At 27.2% G+C, this 23,284-nt stretch overlaps 3 protein-coding genes across 7 annotated transcripts; 2 read left to right on the plus strand and 1 right to left on the minus strand.

Moving 5' to 3' along the window:
• The first annotated feature begins 187 nt into the window (after positions 1–187).
• On the plus strand, positions 188–3,663 carry LOC112602556 (epsilon-sarcoglycan). 2 transcript variants are annotated; one of them, XM_025350691.1, is made up of 7 exons: positions 188–525; positions 632–789; positions 1,125–1,270; positions 1,842–1,920; positions 2,009–2,210; positions 2,309–2,483; positions 3,427–3,663. In XM_025350691.1, the coding sequence occupies exons 2-7, from the start codon at positions 636–638 to the stop codon at positions 3,661–3,663; spliced, it is 993 nt and encodes a 330-aa protein (XP_025206476.1). In that variant the 5' UTR covers positions 188–525; positions 632–635. The 2 variants fall into 2 exon arrangements, with proteins under 2 accessions (XP_025206476.1, XP_025206473.1); XM_025350688.1 differs by having other exon boundaries at positions 188–789.
• Positions 3,664–4,138: 475 nt separating this feature from the next.
• Positions 4,139–16,061, minus strand: LOC112602557. Of its 4 annotated transcripts, none has more exons than XM_025350693.1 (9): positions 11,318–11,605; positions 9,488–9,811; positions 7,535–8,112; positions 7,116–7,332; positions 6,936–7,048; positions 6,306–6,586; positions 4,855–5,851; positions 4,590–4,780; positions 4,139–4,526 (listed from the first exon to the last, which is right to left on the minus strand). In XM_025350693.1, exons 1-9 carry the CDS (start codon positions 11,328–11,330, stop codon positions 4,355–4,357), a joined length of 2,886 nt encoding a protein of 961 aa, XP_025206478.1. In that variant the 5' UTR covers positions 11,331–11,605; the 3' UTR covers positions 4,139–4,354. The 4 variants fall into 4 exon arrangements, with proteins under 4 accessions (XP_025206478.1, XP_025206480.1, XP_025206477.1 ...); XM_025350695.1 differs by lacking the exon at positions 11,318–11,605 and adding an exon at positions 11,119–11,287 and having other exon boundaries at positions 4,140–4,526; positions 4,590–4,795; XM_025350692.1 differs by having other exon boundaries at positions 4,146–4,526; positions 4,590–4,795; positions 11,318–11,330.
• Positions 16,062–17,989: 1,928 nt separating this feature from the next.
• LOC112602662 (26S proteasome non-ATPase regulatory subunit 2) lies at positions 17,990–23,276 on the plus strand. Its single transcript, XM_025350860.1, has 16 exons — positions 17,990–18,160; positions 18,274–18,330; positions 18,598–18,890; positions 19,014–19,220; positions 19,311–19,469; positions 19,951–20,095; positions 20,183–20,402; positions 20,485–20,591; positions 20,672–20,798; positions 20,863–21,117; positions 21,192–21,361; positions 21,432–21,653; positions 21,721–21,905; positions 22,394–22,599; positions 22,685–22,803; positions 23,040–23,276. Exons 1-16 carry the CDS (start codon positions 18,128–18,130, stop codon positions 23,217–23,219), a joined length of 2,685 nt encoding a protein of 894 aa, XP_025206645.1. The 5' UTR covers positions 17,990–18,127; the 3' UTR covers positions 23,220–23,276.
• The last annotated feature ends 8 nt before the right edge of the window (positions 23,277–23,284 follow it).

Below are 23,284 nucleotides of genomic sequence, written 5' to 3' on the forward strand. Positions count from 1 at the left end.
TAATAAAGTATTATTTAATACTATTATTGATAAGGTGCTTTTTAAACGACACGCCCACACACATTGACGTCAATGTGTCTCATGACACACGCGTATTATTATTATCGTTTATAATAACGCACAACGATGCGCCTGCCAGCAGGCTACCAGCGCGTGCGTACCTATAATAACAATAATATCAGGACGATGTGCGTATTTGTGGAACTCGAAAACGAATGTAAAAAAACGACGATTTGGAATACGGCCACTAGCAAAACAAATATTTGGCGGAAACTCACGAATGCCACCGGTCCCCACTACACACTCGGACCTGCTGATCAAACAACCGTAGACTAAACTCGTTAATGTTCCTCTACCTCCACTCTCGTTAAACGATCGTTTTTCGTTTTCGCTTCAAGTAAAATTTTCAACGATAATAAATTGCCATTACATTTCACCGTAAATCTATGAACGTAAAAATTCGAAAAGTGTGACAACCTACAGCGTGTTATCCGCGAATCGTCTGATCGCTAAGCGCCGTCGGAGGTAGGTGACTAATTGTACACACCGGCGTTAAAAGTCCGAGTAAAATTCAGGCGTCGTTATTATTATTCTAATTCAATTTTTTTTAAATTGCCGATCCTTGGTAAAGCACAATGCATTTCACCACTGCGGTTTTCCTTAAAGCCGCATGCATGTGCATTATCCCTGCATTGAGTCACGTTGAATCGAAGGCAATCACTAAAGATGTGAACGAAACAGAAATGTTTTACTACGAAATACGCCCGGAACATTTTAACTGGACAAACGGTATTTGGGTATTTAAGAGGACGTGATATCCGCATGTTTCCGTCTTACAAATCGTAACATGATAAATTTTACGCTCAGCAGATCACGTTTTGCTCTATTGGTTTAAAAATTGGAGTAAATTGACCTCTTATAAAATTTAAAGGTAAAATATTATTTAGACGACCTCATGGGGTTTTTACTATATTTTAATTTTGAAGCGAGTAATAAGTATTTTAAAATCCACTAGTAAGACGGAGAACACATGCGGGTATCACGTCTTCTTAATTCAGATAATTTGAAATAGGTATCAGTCTTCTCTTTCAGACGGTTTTACACTTAATTTTCAAACAATTTAGGTGCAGATACTAAGTTTGTGTTCACACCATCTTTACAAAATTACCCAGACTTGCTACATTGGATACATTACAAATTTAACAGTAAAAATAGACATGGATACTTATATGGAACACCGCCCGCAAACTTGTTGAAACGACAAATCCTAGTAAAAATAAAAATAAATATTTAAATTCATATATATTGTAAATTAGAACACATATAGGGTGATTATTTTAGTAGAGAAACCGGGAATGTGTAAAATTTCGAAAAATGTACTAAAATAGTAACTCTTGCAATTTTAACATTTTACAATTATTTTTTTTCACCATTGTATGTTACAAAAACTACTATTAGCTTTTGATTTTTAAATGCCAAATACTAAATTTTTATAATTTGATGTAACCATGTAAAATTATTTTTTTTAACATGTTGATTTATACCTAAAATATAATTACCCAACGAAAAATTAAATAATAGTTCCTAATAAGCATATTTTATAGTTTAAATGAGTAAAATAATACTAATTAAATGAGTAAAATAAGTTACTCTAATTAAATTAAAAATATAGTATAAGCAGAATTACCCTAACTATACCCATCATATATTTATAATCACTCATAAATTCTATCAATTATTAATTTCTTTCAGTTTTCTTATTCTCAAATTAACTCTTCATATGATTTTATAATAACAATAGGTATCTACTTCATATTATATTGGTATTTTTTTTTTTTTAGTTGGATATTGTTGGAGTAAACAAAAAAACATACCAGGTTGAGACACAAGTTGTCCAATTAAACATTTTTAAAAAATCTGGTAAATATTAATAATTGTGCAAGTAATCAGTAATCACATAACAATAATTAAATTTTTAATGTAACATAAATATATATATTTTTTGCAGAATATGCAACAAATGAAGTTAGATTTAAGATTAACAATTTGAATGTGGAAGATATGTTTCATGAAGAACGCATACCATACTTACTAGATATATTTAGACAAAATTTATGGTTGGATAGTAAACAAAATTTGTATGTTACATTTCTAGCATCTGCCAGTGATTTAGGGCAACGACTACCATTAGACCCAAATGATACAGAGGGGTAGGTAAATATACCACTAATTTATAATTTTAAATAATTTCATTATGTTCTAAATTTTTATATATATAAGATACTTTAATAATGTATATGTCCACCAGTGTTGTTGTCAATTTAGGAAGCTCATCAAATTTTTCAACAACATTATATGATCTTGAAAAAGAAATTAGTCCGTTACAAAAAATGAATAAATGTCCAAAGGATTTTAAAAGAACAAGTGTTGAACGATATTTTCGAGCTAATGGTTTTAATTTGGATTGGTGCAGTTTCAAACTTGTATGTAAAATAAAATGATTATAAATTATAAGATTAAGGATATTAGACAGAAAATTAACACTTTTATTGTGTATTATTCAATACTCAGTTCTTAATAAGATCTGGTACATGTAAATAAATATGCAAAAATCTGAATAAAAAAAAAATCTATTCTGAATGTTTAATATAAAGGGTGTTTCATTAAGTGCGCAATTTTTGAAAAACAAAAGTTTTTATTGTTTGAAGGTTATTAACCACATTTTAATTATTTTTGTCATCCATTATCACTCCAATTGAAAGATAATTCGTTTTTTAATTGAACTTATAATTGTCATGGAGCAATTCAGTAACCATCAGTGTATACTCATACTGAAAAATAAACCATTACAAAAACGATGAGTGCTAGCTGTGACTGTTGGTAAACTTTGCACGACTTTTGGACATGTGAAGCTCCTACTGCATCAAAAATTCTGAGGTTAGTATAGAAATTTGAACAAACTAATTGCCGAAACACAAAAAATTCTATATCAAAATCATAAAATTTGTATACAGCCAAACATTGTGGTAGTGCACAAGTATGAATGAGTTCTAAAAACGATAGTCTGTAGAAACAATTGAGATGGATATAATTTTTAAACATTAAATCAAAATGTATTTATGAGTAATAAAATAAAAAGTTTGAATCTATATATGATTTTGGCTGATTTATTCCATGTTCAAAAATTACACATTTTATGAAACACCTTTATATTATAGTAATATTCAAAGAGAATATTTTAAATTAATTTATTAGTACTTAGCATCTCTAGTGTTCAAACATTACTTATTCCATTTCCATATATTTAATGTAATTAATTGTGAATTAATCAATACACTATAAAATAATTATTTACAATAAATTTATTATCCAATAATCAAGATAAATTACATTTAGTAACCCATGTGTAATTTTCTATCAATATAGGTAGAGTTGACTGCCTTTAATCAAAATCATACTATGAATGTTCAAGAGAAAATATCTAGCACAGAATATACAGAAGAAAATGTTTGGGAATTAGTGACTCTACAATACAGTCAGTCCACACACACGGATAATACAACATTTAACATTACATTACTTATTTTTATTATCTTCGTGGTTGGGTTAATTTTAAGTATTGGAATATTTAGGTTGTATAAAAAAAAAGTAATTTTTTTTTGAAAGTATATAATACAAAATAAATAAAATCAAAATTATTTGAATTGTTTTATTTTTAAATAAACATCAACTTTTAAATATTTGTAACACATTTAATTGTTATAAATTTGACACTTTCTCAGTATGTCAATTGTAAATGGATTTTAAACATGGCCCAATTTACAAAGACTAATATTAATTATTAGATTAAATAAAACATTGCTAAAAGTTGAATTTTCAATGTTTTTACAAATTAATTGAACTTAACCCACATAATAATGATTAATGTAATTTAATAATACTAAATAAGGTTTTTTTTTAGTTACCCTAATAAGTTTACGATAAAAACAAACAAGTTGCTCTAAATATATGAACATACTTATGGAAGTTAAGGTCAATATAATTTCAAAAACTAATTAATCAAACTAAATATTAAATTTGAACAATAGTGCTTAAATTTTTCAAGGAAAGGTAAACATCAAAAACGCTTTGATAAAACTTTCTATACAATTTTAACTAGTAAATATATAAATATTAAAGCACAAAATAAAAAGAATAAAATAAAGAGAAAATGGAAGTTAAAAGTTATCGTTATACCATTTACAAAATAGATTTTCAGTTGTTTAAAGATTTAAAATAAGAATGAAATAGTTTTGTTGTTTTTTTTTTTTTTTTTAAAAAAAGTAAATTAATTAATGGAAAGTCAAAATTGTACCTAAGAAAATTGGCATTCAGTAACAATAAGTGTCTGAGTTTGAGCAGTTTCAACGCCATTTGGCTTAATACGCACATTTTGTAATGATCCCATGACGTTATCTTTATCCAAATCAGACGAATTACTGTAACGTAAATATGCAAAACCTCTAGGACCTCTCCAAGTTATATGCCTAAAAAATGGTATAATTTTATTTTATACCTTTAAAATAATATAATCAAATTGTTATACATGCAGTGGTTTAACTCCACGTTCCATTAAAGCAGCTTTTAAATCACGCACTCTAACATTGTTTGCTATATTTCCAACTTTAAGAACAAACTCATCACCACTAGAAGATCTTGAGTAATTTGGTTTCTCGTTTGAGTTGAAGTATCCAATGCGGTTATTATTGTTGTTGTTATTGTTGAAATGAGGTCTTGATTCCTGTACATAGTCTCTCTGATAACATTTATAAAAAAATTAATTAAAATCAATTATAAAATATATGGATGCTTTACCTCATCAGTTTGTGATGCCATCCTATTACGATATTGTGGTGGACGGAAAATTCTAGAGCTGGTGTAATTATTATCTTGACGAATTGCAGAACCCTTAGAAAAGCTATTACGGCGAGAAATTACTCCATCATAGAAACTATTTTGACGAGACAATGGGTCATTAGAGTAACTGTTATGACGAATACCATGATGATTGATTCCATTATTATGGCGTGAATCAGGTCCGTTAAAGCTGTTATGGCGTACCATAGAACCATTGAAATATCTAGTCGGACGGATAGTTGGACCATTTGAATACCTGTTTTGTTGCATTACAGCTGACCTACTGGAGTCACGATATTGCGTTCTGCTATTTGATCTTATGCTACCATGATAAAATGATCGTTCTTGAGAATAGCTGTTTTGACGATAATTTTGTGGATAGTATTTTTTTGGACTATGTAAATAATCTCTTTGAGACCTACGTCCAACAGACATCTCGCGACCAACATCTTGACGATCAATATAATCACGTCTAGTAGCACGAGAATTACTACGAGAGTTATATTTACTATTGCTATTAGATTGATTAATGGATTGTTTATCAATGTCGTCTGAATGAATACGTTTGCGTGACTGCTTTGGACGAAGTCGTCGTTTATTTTTAGGAGTATCATTAGATGGCGAATCAGCTTGTATATTATTAAAACTTTTAGACTCGGTTAATGTTACTGGTGATGTTACAGTTTTAGCTGACTCTGATTTAGTACGACGTTTATTAGGTTTTTTTGAAGATAAACGAGGTTCTTTTTTATCATTTTGATTACTGCGTTTGTCAATTGAACTACTGCGTTGTTTTTGGCTGGAAGTAGATTTAGCACGTTTATGTTTGATTTTTGTATTTGTATTTTTAGAAACGGGTGCTGTTGAAGACTTAGAAGAAGACCGATGTTTTGACACTTCATTAAACACTGAGTCATTAGTTTCAGATCTAGTGGAGTAACGCTTTTGGCGATATCTGTTAACAAAAAAATCAGTGTTGAAAATAAATTAATCATACATCACAAATAGTTTATTTTTAGCATAATAAAAACTGTAAAAAGATTGATTTTAGAGCAGCAAAAGTTTTCATTTTTTCTTAACTACCATGTACTATAGAAGATTATTATTGTGCACAAATCTCCCATTATCTTCTGCATAAGGGATGGTGGTATACTGGTACCTCACTCTTTAGATTATGTGTTTCCTAACAGATATTTCACAGAACTCTAAAGTCCTATGAAGAATTTAGGAAAAACTTTATCATTAACAAAATTTTCAATTTAAAATGACAGAGAGCTGACCCTATATTCATTAGGATGAAAAAAAGAAGGCTCCTTTCAGAATATTGGGTGTAACAGTCACTTGCTCAAGGAAAGAAGTATGCCTGTGACCAAGATTCAAATGGGTCCTTTTTAAAAATAAAATTTTACCCTTTGGATTTTTTATAGGTTCTTGGTGAAGGAGGAATTTCTTCAGGTTCACTATCCACTTCTTTGAGAGTACAATCAATGTCAGCATCTTTTTCTTGTTTAGTACGTAATAATTGCAATGGTGGCATTTCTAATAGCCTTCGTTTAGAAATGTAATTCCAAAACACATCTTTAGGACGATCTAGACGATTCTCCACTCTAATAATTTCATTTGATGTAATAATTATGTCTACAGGTACATCATAAGGTTTGAAAATGTCATTTGGAAGAGTGTCAAATACCTTAAACAAAGAATAAAATTTGATTTACTTTGGTCAAAAATTGTTCAATTTTTTTTAAAAAGAACTTAAGATTAATAATGGAAATTTAAGACTACTACTATGATAAAAATGTTTTTCTTTATCAAGTTATACTACATAATAGTATTAACAAAACTATTCTAGTTAGACTAAATAATAATAAAATATACAATTTATAGCAGCCTAAGGCATAATGCCTTACCACTATTATTAAAAATAATAATAGTTATGATAGCTGTCAACTTAAAATTCATTGAAACGTCTATTGCTATATGTTGCTTAATGTTTGCCCTAATGTTAATTATTATTCCTATAATAATGTATTACATACCTGTACATCATGTACAATAGTAACTACCACAGTATTATCAGTCACCATATTCATAGAACTCAAGATGACAAATTCTAAATCACAAAATCCATTTCCAATACCAATTCTGCGACCTAATATGATAAAATTTAGTTTTCAATAATGATGATTAAAAACAAAATATATAAATTATAATATTACCTTTTTTATCAACAGCAACAGATCCCAGAATAATCATATCTATATGAATGTCATTATTTTGATCCAAAGTTATTAATTTGTTTCCCCATTTACGAAGTCCTTTTTGAGTACTAGCTGATCTTAGCATTTTTGCAGATGGTTCAGCAAACGGCAAAGACACATTTTGCAAGAGTCCTTCCTTTAATCGAAGCAATGGAACTAATAATCTTTTACCCCACTAAAATATAAATATATCAAGATGTATTATTTACCTGTAGGTAAAAACTAGTAATATAAAAGCTACACAATTTCATCTATTTGTTTAATTTTTTTTATTATATACAAATTTGAAATAAATATTTTTAGCTAAAGTCAATTAATCTTTAATACTATGTTTGACCATGCATGAAAATTAATCTGAAAAGACAGTAATAACTTACATTTAATGTCAGAAAACGAGCTGTTTCTTGAGCTTTATCAGGAGTAACTTGAACAGTCTTTGCTTTTTTAAATTCATCCAACTTCTCTAACAATAGTGATACATTATTACATCCTTTGAAATTTGGTATACGATTAAAGCATGGTTTTGGAAATATAACTAACAAGTTTTCTTCCATAAATTCCCAAACTTTTTGACGAATATCTTTCTTGGATGTCTGTTCCAATATGATACTATCGTCAATGCGAACTGGTTTGTTTTCTAAGCCTAAATCTAATGCATGACCATTTGAATTACATTTTTCTGTTTCATTTGAATTACATTTCTCCGTTTCATTCTCTTTTACTTCATTCAATTCAGTATCTTTTATTTCTATCTCATTTGACTCTACACTAACATCTTGTTTAATCTCTTCATTTGAATCACTTGTTCCATTTTCTACTATAGCTGAATGATTTTCATTGGAAAGTTTAGTATTTTCCATTTTAATATCAACAGAACCATTATAAACTTTGCTTTTTTCTGATCCATCAGATTTATTGTCATAAGATTCTTTGGTTACTTCAGTTTTAGGAGAAGCTAAAAAAAACATACAAATATATAATTTAAAATCCAAAGAAGTGAAAATGGCAAATATTACAACAAATAAAATTTTAAGAAAAAAATAATGCACTATATTAATTTTTTTTTATTTACTAGGTAGCAGATTAAGTATATGTGAAAAATTATATTGGATAGAGAAAACTTAATTAAGAAGTTAGAATGTGTGTATATAGATTTGGTATGGTTTAGTTTTACTTATAGTCCGGCTCACAACAAAAAGTGGCGGCTGACCGCCGCTAACCCTGAACCTCACCCACAGTGTAAACAGTGGTTCTCATTTTATTCTTGCGATTCGGAACAGCAGTGGCACAGGACGAACTATTGACGCTATATTATTGTTTGATAACCACTATAACAAATAGTCCGTTTGGATCGTGACGGTCAGCCGCCACTTTTTTTGAGCTGGACTATAGTTATATTTAAAGTTATATTTATTTAACTAATAAAATAGTTTAATCAGTGAACTTGTGCTAAGATATTAACATGTAAAAAAAAGATAAGGTTCTAGGAAATTGGATAAAAATGTTTTTTGGATTAATTTTTCTACCAATTATGAAACATCTAATGCATTTGTCAAACTTATCAATGCATGCAATTGCTTACACAGAATTTTCAAATTATATTTTTAATAATTACATTAATGACAGATCTTAATTTATCCCAAATATATGAGCTAATGAACTAACTTAAAATCTAAGGTATCTATACAGAATCTATAAATTATTTTATTGAAGATATACAAGTGTAACACCCAATTTTACAAGACACTTGGTTATTAGTGTTACAAGAAACTTAGGCTAAAACAATATGAAAATTCAATCTATAACAAATAATAGTTATAAAAAATTAGTGTTGCCAAAAATCAAAAAATTAACTTCACTATAAAAGCTCATCAAGAGTACTCCGAATTTAAAATGTTGAAAACCTTCTCAAATACTTATTTAAAATTAAAAATAAGTATTAGGGGAAAGAAATTTAGATTTTTTTTTTTTTTTGGTATGAGTGGTATACTTAACTGACCTGTCAAACTCTGTTTTAATATGTAATATGCGACTAAAAACATAAAAACCAATAAAAGATTTTTATTTATAAATATTAATGACTAATGACCAAATGTATTATATTTAATATTCTACTGTACTAAGAGGCAAACGTCACACTTATTTTTATGCTCAATTGAGTTGATTATTGGGTTCCTATTGTTTAATAGCAACAGTTTTTAATTGTGTTGTGAACAAGGTCAATCATACTCAATCGGGTTCCAACTTGTAGCATATATTTCAAATTAAAATTAAAATTTAAAAGATGATTAGTATAATGTGCCCTACCCTAAAAATAATTAATTACTTACCCAGAGCAGTGGGACTTGTAGGTGATGATTTAGATACGGGGCTCTTTGATGATTGATTAAGTTTGACCTTATTTGATTGGGCAAGTCGTTCAGCAAGACTAGGTGATTTAATACTTCCTGGGCTTGATTTAGTTGAAGATGGAGAACGTCCAGATTTTGATATACTTGATGAAGCATTATCAGATTTTGAACTGTCATCAGGAGACTTAGGGCTCTTTGGAGAACCAGTTGTAGTTTTTTGTTGACTCATATTTCCAGAAACTACAAGTTTTGGACTAGGTGGATTTCTTAACTTTAAACTTTCGTTAGGAAATTGTTGTAGATCTAATAAAATTAAACAAAATTATTTCAAAACATTGTACCTATAATTTCATTAAACAAGAGATTAAAATTTAACTAAATACTTTACATACTTAATAACGATCTTATAAAAAGTTTTGAAAATACCACTGTATTACCATCATTTATCATTTTAAACAAAAAAAAAAATAAATATATTTAAGAGGTTAAAGGATACCATATACCTGAAATGTATGTGTTTAGCAATTTAAATAGTGTAATAATCCTTAACACAGAGAATTTAGCTATTATAATATTTGTAAGTAGTAACATTGTATATGTTTTCTCAATGGATTTTTTTTACAAAATTTTAATTTTTAAGATTAATTGTGAAAAGCATTACAATTTAAAAAATTGCAATTAGGTTAATTATCTTACCATGTCAAGCAAGAGACATGTCACGGGCCAACAAAAATCAGTTTATGTGTGAACCACCTCTCTACCTTACACCATAGTGAAACCAATTTTAATAAGAATGCGCAGAATCAGCGTGTTCTCTTGACAAAGTATAAGTATTTTATAAATAATATGCTTGTGACTACATATGAAATATTATTTACTGTACAAGCTTTTTTTACATAAATAAAAATTATATCATATTGAAATGAGAAAAAATACAGAAATGATTAATAACTATTGTACCTCTCTCAAATATTAACCTAAATTTAATGTTTATAAAATACCACAACCCATATTTAGTCAATAGATATATTAGATACGATATGGATAATACTGTAAGATAATCAACTATTGAAAAAAAAACAATTAACAATAGGTAGGTACACCTAATATACACGATGGTCAAAAATGTACGATAATTGAGATACAAAGATAGAAAAACAAAAATCTTAGAATAGTTATTACTTTAATAAGTACCTACATAAAATAAAAAAACCCTATCGGCGATATCGAGAATCGAAAAAATTCAATAAGACAATAAAGTGTATACGACACGAAACACGAGTATGAATCGCCGAAAACAATGATTGGAAAAAGATGAGTATTATAGCTTAAAATTTATATAGATGTACATAGCAGTGAGAACGATGTTAAAAACCGCAGAGCATATTATAATAAAGATAATATTAAATTGTAAAAACCATAACAATATACTATATAGTATTATACAATAAACTAAATAACACCGTGGAGCGTGTAATACTTGCAAAATGTATTTGCAGCAGACGCGTCACATGCGAATTTTACGCAATTTACAAAATCGGCAAGCAGCGTTGCCCGATAAAAATTATTTCCTAAATAATTATGTTAAAAATCATTCGAACACTACTTACGGGGTAATGCATGCACGACGGACGTCGGAGCTTGCAAAGCCGTCTCCGTTAGGACCAAATTTCGTTTTATAATAATAAGTATTATTATTATTAACGCTAGACGACGACGACAATTAATAAAACGGCAGGTCACGCTCTTTTTCGTGAGTGGCAAGAATGGTGGGGCGGGTGGTGGTTAGATGTTAAAACGGATACTTACGGGAATTGCCCATGGTGTGCCGGCCAAAGGTAACCAGATAAATGTGTGCTCCGTTTGACGGTGCCCCGGCTGCGTTACATGCGGCGGAAAGACGCGGTTAGGAGAGGAAAGATACCGAACGAAAAGAAATCTCGCCCTTCTCCGACGGGTATCGTTGAATGCCGTGTCGTTGACGACTGGCGAACTGTATAGCGTGTGGTGTACCTCCGTGGCACAAGGTCGATAATCTCTGAGAGACGGATTTTCAGCAAACTTCGGACTCCGGAGTGTTTGGACTAAAAGCTGTGTCCCGCGCCCGACCGACGGTGGTCCGACGTGCCGGCGGCGGCGGCCGTCCCGAGCCAATGAGAACACGCGACGCGGTCCCACCGCACTCGTCCTGGGATTCCCGACTTACGATTTTCTATTTTTAGCACCGTGTTATAAGTTTATCACAGTGATGCGTTATGTAGGGCTTTTAAGTTTTAACCCATCTTGTACGTTATTATTTAATAATTTAATATTTTATCGCGTTATCGCGTACACGCGACGTCCATAATCATGGTTAACGAGCTAATTGTTGCGTTTTTCCTAATAAATAATTATTATTTTTACCTATCGTCATTATTATTACTTAGTACTTACACATTTGTAACGTAAAATACAAATCAAATAATTATTATTATTCGTCAAAAATCTCTATTATATTCCTCATGTAATATCAATAATATCCACGTTTATTTTTTATACATCCAATATACTTTAATAATAAACACAATAGCCACTGGGCTTTATAAGACACGGTTATTGAATAACAATATTATTATGTTTTTACAAATGTTTTATAGAGAATTATATAATACCTGTAAAATGTAGAGGTGTATATTGTGGCCCGATATATCAATGAACATATTATGGATTAATTATTGGTATTATATATATATATTTTTTTTTTTGTACTTGGCAACAATTTCACAAAAAAAATCTTTAAGAAAATCTGGAAACTCACTCTACTTTATAATAGTTTTTGAGTGTACTGTGTACATCTTCATTAAGTAATTGACTGTAATGCATGTATTTAACTAAATGATAAGTTATTGTACATGAAAAACTTCATAACATTGAATACCATATCTTTTAAAATACACTTTTTTTCATATATTTTATTGCTAAAAAATATTTTTTTTATTACTATTAAAAAACACTTTACGGTGTATTGAAAAATTTGAATATATAATCATCAAATTATATTTTACATGATTACAAAATTGTTATTTAACAGAAAATAGATTATATAAATTAGTACCGACATTCAATGGAGCGGTGTAAATGGGATCGTGGTTTTAATAGTTAAATTTAAACATTATACTAAATCATTACAACAAAATGATAAAATGTATAAAAAAAATAAATAATATATGAAATGGGATTATGTGCAAAAAGTTTCAAATTACTGCTACGAAAAATATTTATTTTAAATAAAACAAAATATTAAACTAATTATACCTAAAATGATTGACAAAAAAGTTGTAATTTATATTTTAAAATCTAATTTCATCAAACGCCTGCGAAAAATATTGTGCATAATATGTATTTAATACATTTAAAATTAAATATAATTAAAATTCATTATTACTCATTAGAAACTTAATATTACATTTTCAAGCAGTCAAGTACTATTAAAATTGTGTGAATTTTAATAACAAAAAATTATTTTTGAAATTTTAACTAATATAGCCAATATCTAAGCTTTAAATCTCTAAAAAACAAAATTGTAAAATTGTCATTTCGATATTTTTTAATTACTGTAACTTGTAAAGAAAATTTAGAAAGAACTTTCAAACCTTTTATTAAATTTACAAGCGTAAGAATAAAAAATAATATCAATACACATAAAAAAATAAATGAAAATTTCAAAATATTATTAAAATATTTTGTTTTTATTTATTAATTTAATTATGTCAATACACCAGGTATTTTTACCATGTGTCATAAAAATAAAAATGCATTAAAACGCATATAAATGACTTAAAAACTAACATAGGACTAGATTTTTGAAAATGTCATGAATTCATGATATGAAAAAAATTATGTTAAATATTTCAAGTTTCAACGATTAACGTTTACAGAATTATAAAAATAGATATCTTGTACGAAGAAGTTAAAAATTTACGTTTCAATATAAAATTTCGTCAAAATAGTAACTTAAAACATTACATTAAGGTAATTTAAATATTTTTTTTTTTATTCCAGTTAGAAAAACTTGTAAGAAATCTCGTGTTAAATTATCGTACCTTCAATATTAACATTAAAATTGTTATAAATCATACAAAATAATTCACAAATATAAAATATTCAAGATATTATTGATTTTGAAAATATTCGTCAACATTTTAACTTCAAGATTTTATTTTGATAAATATAATCACTATAAGAATAGCTTATTATGAACATTATATTACATTTAATTTTTTTTTTTTTTTTTTTTTAATTAGGAAAGCAAAAATCAAAAAAAATCTAAAATCAGTTAAAAATTTTAAGTGTCTATAAACAACTCCAAAAATACCAAAATATTTTGAAAACTATATCATGTCTAGAAAAAGGCAATTAAAAAATTTAGTGAAAATTTCAAGTTTCTAAACATATTTATTTTGAGTACAAAACAAAAAAAATCAATTTTACCGTTTTTCTCTAATTTATTTTTAATCATTTAGTAAAGTACAGGGAATTTTACCCAACTAATTTGCTACCAGAAATCACTTAAAATTAAAAATATACTGTTCTTAAAGACATCACATAAAAATTAAATTTAAAAAAAAAAACAATTCGTTCTAAAACCAATACATTAATTGCTTTGCTTAAATCTAAAAGAATATTTTGAAAATTTTAAAAATTAGCTAACCTACACACAATTTTATCATCATCGAATTAGAAAATTATTAAAAATAATAATGGTAAGAAAATATCCATATTATTCTTAACTAATTTAAATCATAATTTAATTACGTATGAAATTTGTTAGTAAACAAAAAAAGTAATGTCCTAATGTCTCAATTATATGATATTAGTTGGAACTTTTTTATAATATTTGGAGACCTACTAGGATATATTCCACAGAGAAAAATATAAATTATGAGTGAAGATATTTATTTGAGATCACTAAAATAACATATTATTTTTCTTATTAATAATATTTCAGTAGTTAACATTTAATATTATGGTCAATAAAGGAAAAATCTAACTAATTATTTTATTGACTTCATATTTTTATAAAATCATGATTGTGTCTATACGGGTTAATGATTTATTATGTCAGAGGTAATAAGTACTTATCTAAACTGTAAAGGTATTTATTTATTTTCGTTTTATATACTGAAACTTTTAATTTAATTTTCTCAACATATTTAATTGACACAATCCGATGTTTTATTTTTATTAAACATGTCTGATGATATTAACTAGGTATATGATACTTAAGATAACGCGATGACAGGATTGATAAACAGGGAATGTCCGAATGTATATTAGGTATTTAACACTATTTTTAACAAAATATTGGGAGTTGGTAAATATTACGATTCTTAAAAACTGTTCCATATACTAATAAAATAATTTTAAATTAAAATATAAAATTCTTCTTCTTAATTTGTGTTTTCAGTGTAATGTAAGAAATCAATAATTTGTTATGTAATGCAATTAAAGATATAATTGTATACGTAACATTTATAACTATAAGAATAATAATTGATTGTACCTAAACATTTTGTTAGAATATTATACAATTAAATATTAATGGTACCATAAAGTATAAAATATTTTAAATTACATAAATACTTAGCCTAAATATAAAATAAATAAATACTTATGATTATTTGATATTTTGTTTTTTATTACAAACTATAAAACTATTTAAGTAACTTTGATTATTAAAAATCTTGAAGTAGTTATTTTATAATTTAATAATCAAAATAATAAATAATTGTAAAGCTTAAAACCCGATATTAAATATTTAATTGTAATTTGTAAAATAATAAACTATATAGTGGTTATGACTACCTACATTTTTTTCAAAATATGATTAATGTATGACTATAACAATAAAATAGTTTCATAATAGTAAATATAAAAATCAATTCATATACTCGAGAGTTTTATCTAAATAAAGACTTAATAAGTAATTTTTAATTCATTAAAAATTAAATATAATGTATAGATAAAACTTAGAATCTGTTTTTTTTTTTTTAACTATCTTATTGATTGAGTTACTCATTAGACATATTTTGTGAAAATCAATTTTTTTTCAAATACGAAATAAAATTTAACTTTATTCAAAGTAAATAATTTAAATATGTTTGTAATTTATTGCTAAGCTATAGAATCATTAGAATCTAATTTATCTTCAAGGATCTATAATTTTAATATGATAATAAAATTATTTTATTTATTTATATAAGCATTATAGTTACAATGCCGAGTACAGATAAAATATTAGGAGAATACGAATAATTAGTAAATATCCAAAGTCACTTATTAAGTTACTGAAAGGATTTTGTATATAATTGTGAATTATACCTAATATATTTTATTTTATACGGGAAAAGGTTTTAAATTTACCTATAATATATTACTAAATAAAAAATTGATTTGAAAATTGTTAGATAGGTACTTACATTATATCATCCGAGCAGGTGATTTTATTAACCACTTCACTTCATCGTATATTATCAACAAATGAAACACACAAGGTTAAATCGCGATAGTGAAATTATAAGCTGGCATTATGTATATTTTATATTTAGAGAAGTTATCGAAACTTTTGTATAATGACATTTTAACAGTACCTGGTGTTTAAACGATGCACAACTTCCCAATTAAAAATATGCTGTGCAATATATGTTCTCCATATGTTATATACATATATATGACGTACATAATAATATTATATTATAGTTGAATATAATTTCTCAATTTCCTATCAAATATTTAGATACCGTAATTAAGAAATTACGCTTGAATTGTGTTTGCGAATTGTATTTGCCTCCTTCTGCTGATAACATCGTACAAAAGGTAATGATCCATATTACCTTAACATTTTTAATATTATATAATTTTAACATGAATTGTATAATATAAATTTCTTAAATATTTTATTTTTGCAGTAAGTATATAATATTATGTACAATGTGTCGCTGTGTTTTTATCATACAAACCACAGAATAAATAAAATTTCATTTATTTTGTATACGTACCAAATTTTAATATATTACCCATCCATTAATAATTATATCAACTTAAATCTTAAAACTAGTATGGAAAAAGCTTTACATAATACATATTATTTAAGATGTAATTGTAGGAACATATCTATTACTTATTATACGCAATGTCGGATGTAGAACAGGTGCCGCCCTAGGCTCTTTTAAATATGCCGCCCCAACCCCCAAAAAAAGAATGTAGTATTTATTACTCAAATTCATGGATTTACTTCTATGGTTTTTAAATATGTATATTAAATATTATATAATATTAATTTATGCAGTTACATAACGCATAAAATATTTATATGATTTGTTTTCCATTTCTTACAAAATTTAACCCTCTAGGGCCGGGTTTCACGGATATACTATAGTCTATGACTTAAAACTTATAAGTGAGAGATTTAGGTAGAGTAAATACGTGAGTCAAGGGCGCTGTTTAAGGAGGCAAAACAGGACGCTTGCACTCCTGGAAAAATGTTATATGAACTAGTAATTTAATAAACATTAGGTACCATGATATTATCTAACTACAAAGACGGATTGTATTTGGAAATCACTTTTAAAATGTTCTATAAACATAAACTAACTATATATATGTATAACAAATAAAAATACAAATTAAAATTATTATTTTATTAATACTTATACTTCGCATGATAGCATATTTATATTTATATGTGAAAATAACATTAAAACTTTATTATTTTACATTAGAAATTGTTTTTTTTATTTTGTTCCTCCTTAAAATTGTACCTATGGGTGTATAATATGACGTGAGTAGATTATATTAATTACGTATTAAATGCATGATATCAAACATAATTTTTTCACACGGATTTCAAGTTTTCAATCTGATTACAATAAAGTAAAATTCATACACGATTTTCAGAAAATGAAAATTATTTTTGTCCTTTGTTTAGCCACCTAAAATGTTCTGGAGTCAATTACTATCGTTTGCTTTGTAATTTTGAGGAGTGTTGGTATCATGTAATGTGTCACAAAACTGAAAACTTATAAAATACATATTAAAACACAGCTATTAATTGTCACACTATTACCCATAAATTGTATCAAAAATCGTTATAAATTATATGATTTTAGGCTCGAAACTTTTAAATATTTTATCCGTTAATTGTTTTTAATAAAATTTTGACTTAACATTAGAATGAAAGACTAAACAGTAAACATTATGTATATTTAATTTATAATTGAAAAAATGTTTGATAATATACTTATTAATATAATGTTGTATTCAATGTTAAACTTTTGTATAAAAAAAATTAATTTTAAATTGTATACTGCTATCTAGTGATAAATATAAACACTAATATCTAAGATTTAATATTATTGTATCATCAACAATACCACGGTATACGTTAACCTAACATTTTCAAACAAACAATCCTTGGTAGGGATGATAGGTGTTTTAATGTTATTACTTTTCGCTTGTCATCCACCTCTGAATACGGTTTTTTAGCAAAATCGTCGATATTATTGTTTGTCATCTAACTATTTAAGTTAATCATTATTAGATTCATTTTTTCGTTGCACCTGGATTTAATTATTTCAAATCATGAAGAAGGCTGAAAAGAAAACCGAAGAAATGGTAAGACTTTTTCATCGAAAATATCTTTTTTATTTCAATAAAAACTATATATTTTTAATTTTAAGTTTTATTATTAAGATGACAAATATTATATTTTATTAATTTGTTTTCAGTCCGAAGAGGACAAAAGACTAGAAGAAGAACTTCATATGTTGGTTGACAGAATATTAGTGAGTTTAATTTACTTTATTATTAATAAGTATTAGTGATTTTATTTAGTTTATCCTGGCAATATAATAGGTAAAAAGTAGTTATGTATAATAATCATAGTAATAACTAATATATTAAGTATTAAAACATTAGTTGTGGTTTAAAATGGATTTTAAAGTTATGTTATGAGCTTTAATTCATTAAGTGTAATAATTATTAATTTTTATACTTTTATTTTATACATAGAGTATTTTTTCATTGAATTTTCAATTGTTTTTATTTTTTAGGAAAAGGATGCATCTCTTTATGGGCTTGCATTAGAAACTTTACGTAAATTAATTCGTACATCGACGACATCAATGACCAGTGTACCGTTACCACTGAAATTCTTGCGTAGCTATTATGCACGTTTGAAGGAAAGATGTGATACCATTGAAACTGATGAGAAAACAAAAGCTTTACTCTGTTCAGTTGTATCTATATTAGCTATGGGACAAGATAGAAACCTAAGAGATACTTTACGTTTTTGTTTGAGAGCTGGAGATGTAGATGTTGGTGACTGGGGTCATGAATATGTCAGGTAAGTGGTTAAATAATATAATGATTAGTGTAATATGAATATTTTAGTATTATATATTGAATTATCAAGTTCATTTTATTTATTAAGGCCTTAAGATTGTGATTTTTTTTAAATGTTAATTAGACAATTGGAGGCTGAGATAGCTGAAGAATGGAATAGCGATCAAGAAAATCGAAATAAATTGCTTTCATTGATTAAAAGTATTGTGGCTTTTGATATGAAACACAATGCTGAAATACAAGCTTGTGATTTATTGATGGAAATTGATAGATTGGATCTTTTACAAGTTGATAAATCAAATTACCTAAAAGTTTGCCTTTATTTAATTAAGTAAGTTTTTCAATTGTATTATCAAATAAAATATGATACCTAAATAAATATATTTACCTAATAAAATTGTATATTGTGTTAATTTTTCAGTTGTTCAATTTATGCTGTGGAACCTGAACGAACTAATATTTATAATGAAGTAATGAAACATTACATGAATTTTGAAGAATACCCAAGAGCATTATGTTTAGCTATGTCTGTTAATGATACAGATACAATGTCAAAAATATTTGTTGCTTGCCAGGATCCGTAAGTTTTTTATATCAATTTATCCATTCTTAAATAATTATTTAGTGCTAAGGGGGTTATCATAAACCACAAAATATTAGATTAAACTTAATGTATTTTGTGATACAATGTCTAAATATAATAATTATAACTTAACAATTATATTCATTTTCACTTTTGGTTATTGTTATGAATAGTTTATGTATTTAACTTAATTAGTAGGCACTGAGTTTTTGCTGCATTCAGAAAGATGGTATCTAGAAATTAGTAATCATGAACCACTTAAATTGGTCTATTTAGCATTATTTTAATATTAAATTTATACTTGTTTTATCTTTATGCATATCTAAATTATCAAATGTTGCTGTACAATTCATGTTGAAAATGAATACTGTTTTTTTCTAGTCTACTAGGAATTTTATTAGCTTTAATAATAACCGTTTACATCTATTTTCTATAATTTAGTATATACTGATGATGTTTTAACTTTTATGCTGAATAGAGTCGTAAGGAAACAATTGGCATATATGCTGGGACGACAGTATGTTGGTTTGGAGTTAAATGATGAACCTAAAGATAAAGCAGATCTTACTAATATTATGTCTAATTCTCACATCAATGAACATTTTAATAGCTTGGCAAGAGAAGTAAGTCTTTCAAGTTATGATAACATTTTTATTTTATAATTATTGTCTTCAATGTTTTTATTTATTTTGTTTATACAAATATTTCAGTTGGATATATTGGAACCAAAGACACCAGATGATGTATATAAAACTTGGTTGGAAGGTTTGGTTTTACGCCCATCATACAATTTAGATGTGCCTGTAGATTCAGCACGACATAATCTTGCATCAACTTTTGTTAATGCTTTTGTCAATGCTGGATTTTCACGAGACAAATTGGTGTCTGTGGAAGATGGTAACAAATGGATGTATAAAAATAAACAACATGGTAAATATTTCTAAATATACAGTTTAATTATAAAAATTTAATATGAATTTATTTTATTCATTCAATATGTGTACTTTTTCAGGAATGTTGAGTGCTGCTGCTTCTCTTGGACTTATTCATTTGTGGGATGTCCATGGTGGGTTAACTCCAATTGATAAATATCTTTATACATCTGAAGAATATATTAAAGTAAATATTGTATTTTTATATCTTGTTGTAAATTTAAGTTATAAATGTTTCTAATGTAATCATTTATTTATGATGTTTAGGCTGGTGCTCTTCTTGCTTTGGGAATTGTAAATGTTGGAGTACGCAATGAATGCGATCCAGCTTATTCGCTTTTATCTGATTATGTTTTACATGAGAGTGTTTTACTTAGAATTGGAGCTGTTTTAGGTAACTTATTAATTTTATAAATATAATAAAATATATGAAAGTGTGAGTCATTTACATTTTTTAGGTTTGGGACTCGCCTATGCTGGTACAAGACGACAAGACGTCATAACTTTATTGTTGCCTGTAATGTCTAACAATAAATCTACACCAGAAGTTGTTGCTTTGGCTGCTCTTTCTTGTGGAATGATTAGTGTAGGTGCTGCTAACCAAGATGTTATATCCACTATCTTACAAACTCTGGTGGATTTACCTTCAACTGAACTACAAGATGGCCATTATTCTAGATTTTTACCCCTAGCCCTTGGATTATGTTATCTTGGTATGATTTATTAAATCAATTTCATTTAGACAAAAATTACCTTCACCTAATAAGAATATTTTTACTACTTTAAGGCCTTAAAGACAAAGCTGATGCACTTGATGGTGATTTAAATGTATTAGCTGATCCATTTAAGTCCATGGCTAAAATGACAGTTAAAATGTGTGCATGTGCTGGTTCTGGTGATGTACTAACTATTCAAGAGTTATTGCATATATGTAGTGAACATTATACTCCTGCCCCGGTAATTGTTATTTAATAATTTTTACTTTTATAAATCTGAAAAATTAAATGATGTAATTTTTTTTTTTTAGAAAGAAGAAGTTTCCAAAAAACAAAATGAGAAAAAAGATAAGGATGGTGATAAAAAAGAAACTACTACTTCTGCAGAAAAAGAAAAGGAGAAAGAAAAAAACAAAGAGACTGCTAGTAAGGACCTTTCGACTATGCAAGCTGTTGCTGCTTTAGCTGTAGCTGTTGTAGCTATGGGAGAAGATACTGGATCAGAAATGTGTACTCGAATTTTCGGACAACTAGTAAGACATAAAAATATACAAATAGAGATTGTAGAACTATATTTTAATATTGCTTGGTTGTTTTTAGGGTAGGTATGGTGAACCACCTGTAAGAAGAGCCGTTCCATTAGCAATTGCGTTGTTATCTATATCAAACCCTCAAATGAATATTATTGATGTGTTAAACAAATACTCTCATGACCTAGATGAAGAAGTAGCACATAATGCTATATTTTCAATGGGTTTGGTTGGAGCTGGTACTAATAATGCTAGGTAATTAAAAAAAAAAGTCTAATAGTCTGATTTTTATTTTTAAAGCTTTGATTTTGAATGTCTATTATTAACTGCTCTCTGTGTTCATATTTTTTGGCTATTAAGAACAATAAATTATATGAAGAAAGTAGCAAATCTACAAAATATCAAATAATATAATTTAGTCAGGATTATTGTTTTATTTATTTTGTAATAAACAACTCATTCATATTGATGAACAAACGAGTTAAATTGTTATTCATAATTTTTAATTTATAATACCTAGCCATTGAGTTCTGTACTTTTTAACTCTTTGTTTGCTTGCATTTTATAATTAATGAAAAAAAACAGTATTAATTATATTTGCTCACATTATACAGCTAGTTTTATGTTAATGATTTAAAGTATAAATATTTTTATTTGTTGATTTTACATTTTTTTAATATTTTTTCATAAAAAATGTGAAACTGTTGAGTTTTTTTTTTATTGATATGTTTGAAAATTTTCAGGTTAGCTACTATGTTGCGTCAGTTAGCTCAATACCATGCTAAAAACACGGGTCATTTATTTATGGTGCGTATTGCTCAAGGCTTAACACACATGGGTAAAGGTACACTATCATTATCCCCGTTCCATACTGACAGGCAGGTAATGAATCCTGTAGCTGTATCAGGTCTTCTCATCACATTATTTAGTTTCTTGGACACTCGTAACAGTAAGTACTTACATTTTTCATTTATTAATAATTTTAAAGTTAACAAAATTAATAATAATATATATTAATATCTTTTGTCTTTTAGTTATCTTAGGTAAGTCTCATTACTTACTGTACACTCTGGTAGTCGCTATGTACCCAAGATGGCTGGTGACTTTGGATGAAGACCTTGAACCACTCCCTGTATCAGTTCGAGTTGGTCAAGTAAGTTTTTGATTTCTGTCTTGATTTATCCTCTACTGTTAAACACTTGCATTTCACCCAGGTAGAAATATATTGTAGTAAAAATGATAATATATTTTCTCAAATATATAGTTATAGATTAAAATCCTACTGTGCATATTTTTATCTTTTGACTTTCAATATATGCTTTGTGGAAAAGATATAATATAATGGTTAACTCAGAATAATGGAAATTGACAAATCATTGTACTTTGTAGGCTGTTGATGTCATTGGAAAAGCTGGTACCCCTAAAACAATAGCTGGAGTACATACCCACACAACACCAGTTCTATTAGCAGTAGGTGAAAGGGCAGAACTCGCTACTGATGAATACAAATGTCTTACACCTGTTATGGAAGGATTTGTTATATTACGTAAAAAACAAGAAAATGAGTAATTTTATTTTTACATTTTTATATATTTGTCTTTTTTTTTTTTACACAAATTACTTATGTGTGTCAA

The sequence above is a fragment of the Melanaphis sacchari genome, unplaced genomic scaffold (genome assembly GCF_002803265.2).
Source record: "Melanaphis sacchari strain LSU unplaced genomic scaffold, SCAv2.0 Contig8_pilon_pilon, whole genome shotgun sequence".
NCBI classification, from domain to species: Eukaryota; Metazoa; Arthropoda; class Insecta; order Hemiptera; family Aphididae; genus Melanaphis; species Melanaphis sacchari.